Source organism: Macrobrachium nipponense, chromosome 18 (assembly GCF_015104395.2).
Source record: "Macrobrachium nipponense isolate FS-2020 chromosome 18, ASM1510439v2, whole genome shotgun sequence".
Lineage (NCBI taxonomy): Eukaryota > Metazoa > Arthropoda > Malacostraca > Decapoda > Palaemonidae > Macrobrachium > Macrobrachium nipponense.
In genome coordinates, this window is record NC_087211.1 from 87,669,386 (window position 1) to 87,680,579 (window position 11,194).

At 34.3% G+C, this 11,194-nt stretch overlaps 1 protein-coding gene and 1 long non-coding RNA gene across 2 annotated transcripts in view; one reads left to right on the plus strand and one right to left on the minus strand.

The window, feature by feature from the left end:
• LOC135197319 (uncharacterized) overlaps nt 1-3,676 on the plus strand; it is a 24,442-nt gene extending 20,766 nt beyond the window's left edge. The window contains exon 2 of the mRNA XM_064224461.1: nt 2,426-3,676. Within this exon, the coding sequence (XP_064080531.1) occupies nt 3,100-3,444 (345 nt within the window). The 5' untranslated portion in view covers nt 2,426-3,099 and the 3' untranslated portion in view covers nt 3,445-3,676. The remainder of the gene's footprint in view (nt 1-2,425) is intronic.
• A 3,771-nt stretch (nt 3,677-7,447) lies between these two features.
• On the minus strand, nt 7,448-9,935 carry LOC135197320 (uncharacterized). The gene is made up of 3 exons (XR_010310591.1): nt 9,800-9,935; nt 8,891-9,037; nt 7,448-8,040 (listed from the first exon to the last, which is right to left on the minus strand). It is a non-coding gene; the product is annotated as an uncharacterized LOC135197320 (long non-coding RNA).
• Between the last annotated feature and the right edge of the window lie 1,259 nt (nt 9,936-11,194).

Here is an 11,194-nt window from a genome sequence, read left to right on the forward strand (position 1 = left end):
GGTGGACTGCTCACCAGGCCAGATATCATACTGTCAGCAGACATTATAATATAAAACTTGGACCTGCGACCAAGCACTGGGACCCACGAGGTCATTCAGCGCTGAAAGGGAAATATTATAGACAGTAAGAAGGTCTGAAAGGTGTAACAGGAGGAAAACCTCGCAGATGCACTAAGAAACAATTGTGAGGAGAGGTAGGAAAGTAAGATGGAAGAAAGAGAATATCAAAGGAGGTACGGTTAATGAATGAAAGAAGTTGCAGTTAGGCCTTACGGGATTATTATGCTATAGTAGATTCACATCAACCGTGCATTTGATGCCTAGGTCAGTCCCTTACGACGCTCCTGATTGGCTGTTGATAAGCCAATGACAGGGCTGAAAACTCTCAGTCTTTCTCGAGAGTTCACATAGGCAGGATGTATGCTCCACCTCTCCTGAGGGATACTTTTGAAAGACGTATCTCTCAAAAGAGATGGAACATACATCCTGTCTATGTGAACTCTGGAGAGAGCTTCCAGCTATGTGATTGACTTATCAACAGGCAATCAGGAGCGTCGTAAGGGACTGGCCTAGACGGCAGATGCACGTTTGATGTGAATTTACTATACCGACAATGGCAGCAAAACGAAAATGATGACGAAATCTGGTAAAACTGCAAACCGAAGAAACGACTGAAAGCTGGCTCACGTTACAATCTTCTGTTATATCCGCTCAATAGTCATTTCAGAGAATTGATTTCTAGGCGAGAAATTCCGGGTACCAGGATATATATATATATACATAAAACGGCAAACTTATAAAGGGGATGATAACGAGAGATCAGGAAAAGTAAGAAAACGGAAATGGGCAGAAGTTGATTGATGGAGTCATTCCGGGAACTGGAAGGGAGCAGCAATAACGAACATATATATATATATATATATATATATATATATATATATATATATATATATATATATATATATATATTTCCTTTTATGGAGAGACCCCTTTGTGAAATGTTTACCCTGGGAATTGATAGCGAACCTCATATCCCCCGTAATAAACATGTACAACGCACTATGAGCGTGGGTTATCCCGTAATATCCGCGTCCTGTACCTGGATAATTTGTACAGAATTGCAATTTTATTTCGACAATCTTCCCATCTCCAAGGGGCGTTGAATGACTTCCCTCGGAATAGAATCTATCCTTATTCCCCCATCCCCCATCCTTTCAATGTTCAAACCCCGTAGGGGAGTAGTGCTGTCAGTGCAACTCACAGGGTGCACTGTAGGCATTACTAAAGGTTCTTTGCTGCGTCCCTTCGGCCCATAGCTACGACCCCTTTCATTCCTTTTATAGTACCCCCATTCATATTGTCTTCCTTTCATCTGGCTATCTACCCTCTCATAACAATTATTTTATAGAGGTTTTCCTCCTGTTTTACACCCTTCAAACTTACGTACTCTCAATTTCCTTCAGTTTTACTGTATATATATATTATATATATATATATATATATATATATATATATATATATATATATATATAATCCGCACAGTTGCTTTGCAAAGTGCATTAATTCATTTTCTTCTATTCTTTATTTTTACTTATTTTCGTCTGCTTTTATTATAGACCTTCCATCCTTCAATCCGAGAACATCTCTCTCATCACCGATGGTTCGTACCGTCCTTTTGGATCGGTATTTCCATTTAAGATCCTCTCATATTTCCACAATATTTGACGGTAGTGGGTATAGTCACTCATATAAGTTCATGGATGCCTCTGGGCATAAAGCTGAATTCATCCAACCCCTTTCTGGACAACGGGTCTGTATAGTGACGTAGGACGTTCACACACGGAAACTTTCTACAGCAGAGTTAGGTAGAGGAACATTTGGCCAGTTTCGCACTCCCAGACACCTGTCATCCAGAAAGGCGTGACCGGGCATCCATGAACTTATATGAGTGACTGTACATCTAATCTAATAATAATAATGATTGTGTAAATACAATTGTTATTAGTTATTCTTCTGTTGTGATAGACCGGTGACATTCTCATATTAACTTTTATCCCATCATTGAAAATAATTGATTTATTTATTTATAAATAAAACATCAACGACAAACAAGGCGAAGGAAGGCCATTGAAAAGCCCCATTTAAACCATTATTAGACTTGAAAAAATTAGTTTTTTATCATTTATTATAGAAATAAAATTGCATTTCAATAATTTACATGATTTGAATAGTTATCTTAATACGATAATATAAATACAAACTCAGATAACATTTTGCTACAAAAACAATATAAATAAAAATCAAAACGTATAGTTTAAACATTATTTAGTTACATACTTAGATATACTGCTTGTATATCTGCATTTAATATACATCCTTTGTGATTTTGATTTATTTTTTCAAAAGAACAATTATATTTTGGCAGCTAGAATGGGAATCGACCAACAACTCGCTGGCTTCAGATGAACATATGTTCGTGTCCAGCAGTTACCTGGAAATACTATATAGCTGCTGGTTCCACATTAAAAAAAACGTCAGTATCCAACATTTGATTGAATTTATCTATTCGTTTGTTTCAAGTATGAAATTCATCGTCCAACAGTTTACTAAATAACAAATGAAGAAACTCTTATCGTCCAGGGAAATTAATCAAGTTATTTTAGAAAGATTCTAAACGTTAGTAATGGATTAGCAAATTTGCATCTTCTCGGCTGAACATTTTGAATTAAATAGCTATGGTTAATATATACAAGGTTTTGAAACAATATCAATGATAAATTGGCACAAATAACTATATCTTCAGTATTAGATATAATATGTCTTTGATCCAGAAACTTAGGAAATGGTCAGCTTAAGTTGATTGACCTTAAACAAGCAATTACGACGAAATAGACCATTGGCTTGATCTCAAAATACCGTACGCTGGGTAAATAAGTCGACATTTTGTTCAGTGTTTCGCAGTCTTCAGTTATAAGTTTGCTAGACCCAGTCGAAGAGTCGAGCGATATTTTGTTCCCAGGAGACATTAGAGAACCTAAGCCTAAGGGAGTTATCGCCACAGACGTGTTTTCCGGTGTCTTAGTTAGCTAACTAGGAACAATGCCTAGAGCACCTGGAAGAGGAAGACTTTCTGGAAGCGAAGGGGAGCGCGCCGTTGCGTCCATAGAGAAGAAGATAGACGACACCGTCGATCTCGCCATATCCCGTCTGAAGTCCTGCGTCCAGGAGGAGATCATGGAACTGAAGGGGAAGATGTTCGGTTTGCGCTTGCAGTACAACTTGCTGAAGGCCGAGAACGATGCTCTGAGACTGCTGCAAGGGAACGGTGGGAATGACATCGCTGCTGGTGTTCCTGTTGCAGCTGTTCCTGTTCCCGTTCCCGTTCCCGGCAATGGCGACCAGGAACCCGCCGATGGCGGTAACCCTGAGTTGATGGACCTTTGAAGACTACTGCAGCTGCTGATAATGAAGATGATTTTGGTTGTTGTTGTTAGGAATTGCAGGCATTTTACGACATTTGAAACTCTCATTTAAAAGTTTTCGTTGCTGCGAATGTTCAATAAACTAGCAAACTAGAAAATACTGGACTTGGCTATATATTGAGAGATTTTTGTGTCCATAGTTGTTTTAAGACAGAAATTGTGATTTCTTTTATTTTTTTTTTTAGCTTAGTTCGCTGGATAACTAAAGAACTTCATACTGGTTGTTATTTTAAGACTTAAATTGAGATATTTTTATACGTTCTAGACTGCTATTCTAATAGTCCGTAGTATTTTATTCATTTAAATCATTTAAGGCCTCAAATTCCCCTAATGGCCTCCGAAGTTCCCACACGCCTGCTAAAATAAAACTTGTTTAAAGTTGTTTATTACGGTGGGACTTCTTTTTTTTTATTTTACGTTTTTTATGGACTTGTCCGTCTCTGTTTTAGTATTAAAGTTACAAAACTTGATCTATTTGAAGTTTATTCGTACTAAACTTGAGATTGTAACGATGGCTGACTGATACATGTATACTGGAGGTAAATACATTAATGCTTTGGACGTAACGAATCTTTTTCATTTCCCCAATCTGTTTTTCATTTAGTTTCTTACTAATTTCTTAATCACTATCTCCCAGCATAATTTTTTGGGTGTTTTCATAACTGCATATCGTGACAGTTTTAATTTATAATTTCACCAAAGTTTTAAGTCTATAGTAGTCACTTAAATTTTACATTTACCAAGGTGAAAGTCTATAGTAGTGGAAACCTGAAGGTATTTGTGTATTGTTCAATGGAAAATAAATAGCACATTTTTAAAACTAATATTTTGTAATTCCTCATGACTTCAAACAATGTCCAATTGGTTGGACGTATTGGTTCAATGTATCGGATTTATTAGTAAAGTATATATCAACCCATTTATGAAATCTTGTGAAGCACTGTTAAATATTGATTGCAAAGGCTGAAGTGACTGCCGTGAAGTAAAAATTTATTATAAACTGACATCGTGACTCTAAAACAAGTTGTTGATATTTAGATAAGCGCTGTTAATGTTACCTACAATATTAGGACACTCAAGGCTAAAAAGCTTCACGTTGCTAAAGTTGTTAAACACTACCTAGGGCTCAGAGGGTCCTCATGGTTTGGTGGTATCTCCCGTCTGTCTCCGAGTTTGTTCGTACCTCCGTGCAAATTGACCTCTGAAGTATCCATATATTTGAAATATTCATATATTTGGAAATTAACACGCAAAAATATAACTAGATAACTAGATAAAACCATTATATTCCAGTAAGCATAGTTGGAACCTAAGGTTTTGCATACTGTATTAAAACTTAATGATAATCGATAGTTATTCAAACTGCAGTCTATTCAAACTGCAGTCGAGTACAAACATGCTTTACATCTGGGGCTCTGGTGTCGAGATTGTCCTTTTATAAATACGTCGAGTTGGGTATAAGGAACTGTAGTGTAGGAACTCTGAACCTATATGCAAAGATGCAACAGAAATGTGGGCAGGACATCTTTGTGGTGAATCGTACTAACAAGGTATGGGGAAAAGAAAGACTGTGTTTATTCAGGGAGAGCAAATGAAATGGCGGTTGAAGAAAGGTTTTTTCTTAAAACCAAGTGCAAAAAAAGGCACCGAATGATAGTGAATAGGAGACTAGCTTGCGAGGTTTAAATCAAAAGAGTACGCTATGCAGCAACGAAAGAACTTTTAAGAAATCAGATATGACCTTTGATGAGAACTGCGGAATATTATGGGTGAGATACCAGAATAAGCTATGAATTACGGTTTGATTTATGAATGCCAAGGTTGGTGGGAACAATAAAGGTATGGAGGATATTATAGGATGACTGTAAACAGAAAATGGGTTAAATTAACTTCATGATTGGGAGAACATCTTCCAGCATGAGGACAGTACAGTTGCAAATCTCCAGACGGTTGTCCTGGGAATCACTTAGATCACATAGCCATTTACTATAGAAAAAGAACGCTGTGGAAAGTTGGCAGCTACAGGGTAGCAGATGTCGTCAGTGATTATCAGCTCATTGCCACGCTAAAGTTGAAATTAAAAGCACCCGACAAATTAGCTGAGTACTTCAGGTTCAATACAGTGCAGCTTCATAGAAGATCAACATCGTAAACCTTCTGCACCTTTATTCGAAATTATTTGAATGTCTAGACACCGTACTTTATAGTCTTAACCTTAACCAGTGGTCCCCAAACTTTTTCGGGCCGTTACCCAATATCCATACAGGATACTTGTCCATAGCCCGCTGCCCACCCTGTAAGTTGTCGCCACCGACTCCCTACCCATTAAAATCCTTTGGTTTTATCCTCAGATTATGGGACGCTGCATTCTGCTGCATGGCCCCCAGTTTGGGAACCGCTGGAACTTTAATTATTAGATAGTCATCGTATAGTCATCGTATATACATCGGTCTACTGGAAAAGAAGTACTTGGGTAACGGGACAGCATCACGAGTTCCAGCGCGTGGGCTTTGGCCCAATTTCTACATTAAAAAAATATACAAAAACAAACTTTCTATATCAGACGAGATCCGAGATGCGACGAAAATATACAAAAGCAACAGGTACTTGGAAAAATGTTAAGAGTGAGAGATGGAGAAAAAGTAGTGCGCCAAATGCCTAAGCATTATTTCCAGTGTCTGTACTTCGATATTGCCAGCCATCTACCGTATTAGTCACCTAAGTATTTATCTGCCAGGAGAGCTATATATCCGTAGCCTCATTTCCTCTTTATAAATTATTATATCATACCCAGAGACAATGGATATTTCTCATTCCCTTCCAATACAAATCTAGTTTGATTAATATGGACTAAGAAACCGTATATATGTTTTTACCTCAGGTTCCTCCTGTTACCGATGCCAGATTAATGTGATCTTGCGCTCGCAGGAATTTTTTTGTTAATGTCTCGTTCTTGTATCATATCCTAGTCACGTTTTTATTTATCTTATCCTTCAACATTCAGCAGTTTTTTATGTCGGCATACTAGACTATTGCCTTAAAGATTTGAATGTTCTTGGGGTACAGCATTATGGAACTCTCGTTGCTCAACAGTTTGAATCGAATTAACTATTTTGGCCAAGCGCCGAGCACGGACCTATGAGGTCATTCAGCGCTGAAACGTTGACAGGAAAGGGTTTAAAAGGTGTATCATGAGGAAAGGCTGGAATTTGCTCTAAAAGTTGCTAAGGAGAGAGTGGAACGTTAAGATGGAAAGAAAAAAACAAAAATACAAAAGGTGCTACAGTAAAAGGAACTAAAGTGTTTGCGGCTGAGTCGATGGGACCCTGCAAAGATAATTTAGTAATACCTACAGGGAATTGAGCTGGCGTCCCTGCCCCCTACGGGAATGGGCAATGTTTGTTTTGGCCAAATAGGCTAAAAAGGGAAAGCTAAGAAAAGCAGAAAATAATTAGAGCTTTTGCTGGCGTAACACAAACTAAATTTAAAAACCTCATTTTGGCATTTTCATTGAAGTCTTAGGATAATAACTAGTTTTAGTTATCACATTGTGATATTTTCATTTAAGCCTTAGGATAATAACCAGTTTCATTTATTAATTTCGTTGATTTGTTTTACGCACTTGCACTTTAAGAGTACTATAACCGAAAGACCAGGGTATTTCAGAGACCAGGTTGCGGTAGAAGGGATTTTAGTTAAGATAATTAGCGAGGTCCAATTTTTGTCCACAGTTACCAGTTTAGAAGAGAATGTCGTAAACACTAAATATAAGATACATTATATGCATTTAATATTTATTATGCACAAGTAATTTTATAAAAATGTCACCATTTTAATTTTTCTAGACTTAAATGTTTGCATTGAAGTTCTGCAAACTATAAGATATTTTTTTTGTAGGCACTGACAAACTTCTCAATTATATATATACAAAAACACCCAAAACCATTGTCAATTAATCAAAAGAATTAACGCAAATTAAGTTTATTAGTCAAAAACAGTTCATAAAAACATACAAGCAGTTTAAGTTACAATAATCTTAACATCTAGATAGAATTTTGAATGAACCAATCATAGAACTTAATGAACAGTCATTGAAACAATTTAAAAACCAAGAAAATACAGATAAAAGTATAGAGCAAAATACAGCTAGTATAAAACAAATTCTTTGAATATTCTGTAATACTGCGAGTCACAGCGTGTGGACATGCCCGTGAACCCACATCTAATACCACGCCAAATAGAAAGTGTCATAGCATAAAGAGTAAAAAATAAAAATCCGTAAAATTGAGTTTAAATTCCCCATCTTATTCTGCGTCCATTAGAAAGTGTCATAAAATCAGTTTGTTAAAATCAATATCAGTTTGTTAAAACCAAGTAAAATTAGTACTTCTTTCCCCAAAACACTTTCACCAGCGAATTCTCCATCGTTGGAAATCTCGTCTTCCTCGTTTATATGGGGTAAAAACTATATACATTATCGAGGGATTATTGTTATCGTCCTTGTGACGATAAGCAAATGATGGTATCACACTCCTGGTATCACACTCCTGGGATCATCCTGATATAAGAGATAAGGGCGATATTACAATGTCATTAAGAGAAACAAGGCCATGTATTTATGTCCAATAAGGGATTTATACGAAAGTAATTAGGCACAGAAAGCCAGTTCACTATTTACTAACAATGTCATAAAAGGTTGTAAGTCTACTTGAAATATCAGCTTTCACAAAGTCAAAATTAGTCATATAATTATATAGGTACACTTAAAAATCTGCTTTCACAAAGTCAAACCTTAATATAAAAGTATGTAGGTCCACTTAAAAATTCTGCTTTCACCAAGTCAAAATTTTGGCATAAAAAGTCAAAATTTGTCATAAAAGTAAATAGGCCAACTTAAAAAAATCTGCTTTCACCAAGTCAAAATTTGTCATACAAGGATATAGGTCCACTTAAAAAAAAAAAAAAAAATATAAAAAAAAAAAAAAAAAATTAATAAAAAAAAAAATGCTTTCACAAAGTAAAGATTTTTCATAAAAGGATCGAGGTCCACTAAAAAAACACTTTCAGCAAGTCCAAACTATGTATATTCACATACAAAATGTGCACTTTCTAAAAAAAAAACGTACAAATTGGTCATAAAAATATATACGTCCACTTATAAATCAGTTTTCACCAAGTCAAAACTATATTCACATACATATTCTGCACTTAGTGCTAGTAAAAAAAATGAGACCAAAAATTTAAAGTAGACCAAAAATTTAAAGTAGACCAAAAATTTAACTGCAATTTGAAGCTCCAGCTATCTCAAGGTCTAAAGTCTTAATATCTTAAGTCTAACCTAACCTGCCCAATCCTAAAAAAAAAAACTATCAAAGGAGACTAAAAGGAAAGTAGACTTAGTTTCTTACCAACACACTAAAAGAAATATTACCCAGCATATGTAATACATCCATGTGAAGTAGTGAGTATGGAAAGCTATGTCACACGCATACAGAATAAGATAGATCAGGACGTGGACTTTCAGTAAGTCTGATTTGCGAGACATTCTGGAGAATCTGAAAAATAGTTAAAATAATGTTAAACTAAAAGTTACTTTGGACATCAGCTCAAATTTAAGAATCCCACACAAATTTACTTGAGCAAAGTTACATTAAACTAACTTTCAGTTCACTTGAATTTACTGAAGCTGGGTTAATTTTACTGAAGTAAAGTAACATTAAACCAAAGTCGAATTTTAAACCAAAAAGTTAAACGAAAATTCTCGACACTGGGTTAAAAGTCTCCAGGAATTCCAGCACCGTATGTACTGGATTTGATGTTATATTATTAAGTTAATATATTAAAAGTTTAACAGATTTTATTGATTAAGAAATTAAATTAAAATTAATTTAAAATTTAAATTTAGTTATTTTCTACCAATACTAAAGAACCAGTGGATTTAAAGTTTTAATAAAAATTTATTTCATCAATGCCCCAACATTAACATGTTAAACTTAAGTCTAACGGATAAGATAAAGTATTTTCTACCAATACTAAAGAACCAGTGGATTTAAGTTTTAATAATAAAAATTTATATCAATGCTCTAGAGCCATATAAATTACATGGCATACGTAAATGATAAAACCACCGTCGTAAAACGTTGAAAGAAACGAAACTTAAATAATGATAAAGATAATGAAACTTGACCAGATCATAAAGATTAAAGCAAGGAAATGGTTAATAAAACTATAGAAACAGCAGATAACCAGAACTTATAAAATCATAAAGTCACAAATAAAGCATAATCACACAGACAAAACCAAACCAAGAGCCAAACCTAGATATTTCGCTGGAGAGTCAGAACACAGTCGGGTCGTCTAAGTAAATGTACCGGACCTTCGTTCACCTACAAGACGTTAACTCGGGCAGAAATGAAGGACAGGGGTCATTTTCGGTATTTTGAAGAGGATAAGTTCGTAATTGGGACTTAGCAAGTGATCACTCGTTCGAGACCAAAACGGTTGAATAGCTAAGGTATATAGATGTAAGGACACTTGATTTAAGTACCCAGTCAAGCCCAGTTTAAAGGGAAATGGGCGGTGCTTTTATATATATATATATATATATATATATATATATATATATATATATTATATATATATATATATATATATATATATATATATATATATATAATATATATATATATATGTATGTATGTATGCCTACTTACCTTACTGCTGTTTGGCTATTTTCCCAATTTATTTATTACTCAATAATAATAATAATAATAATCAAGTAATGAAAATAACTAATAATAATGAATGGACAAATGATTAATAGTAATAATAAATAATAATAATAATAAATAATAATAATTAATAATATAATAATAATAATAATAATAATAATAATAATTAATTATTATTATATTATTATTATTATTATTATATTATTATTATTATTATTATTATATTATTATCTTATTATGTTTATTATTATTATTATTATAGTTTTATTATTACATTATTATTGTTAGATATAATATAGTTCCGTTTCTGGCTTCATTCCAAAACGTAATCAAATCTTCCATGATTTCGTTGAAATGTGTTGATATATGTTTTTTTGAGAAATTGTTTGGATGATCTATCAGATAAACACTGCAAACCCCCTACATTTGTTGGCGGAAATGAAAGTAGAAGTACTTGAACATAAAAAATAAAACGACTTAAAATTGTTGAAACTGCACCAGGGTATTTTGCGTTACTGCTATTTCATTAATAAAAGGGGTGCTTAATCTTACTCTTGTGATACCTTTTTGTAGAACGTTTAACCAGTCAGTATAGCAATTATAGCCATTACAGTTCTTCATAGACGAAGTTCAGTAAGCCTCACTTCGCGAATTATATGGACTAAGGTCAAAGAAGTTAGGTTTAACCTCCTTGATTAGCATTACTCTTAATATACTCACCTGACTATCACGTGGTTACTTGCACTCCAGAAAAATATAAATTCAATATTACTCCCATTCATTTTTTCGTTGCTTAAATGACACCCATTCCTTGACAGCTGTGAAGACGTCATTGAATGTCTCGTTTGTATTCTCTATGTATATTTTCCATCCTCATGAGAATATAAGTTTACTTTTATTTCCATTTATTTTTCGTTGCTAAAATTTCATTTATCGTTTGACATTGGTAAGAACATTATGCAGTTTCTCATTATAGTTTGA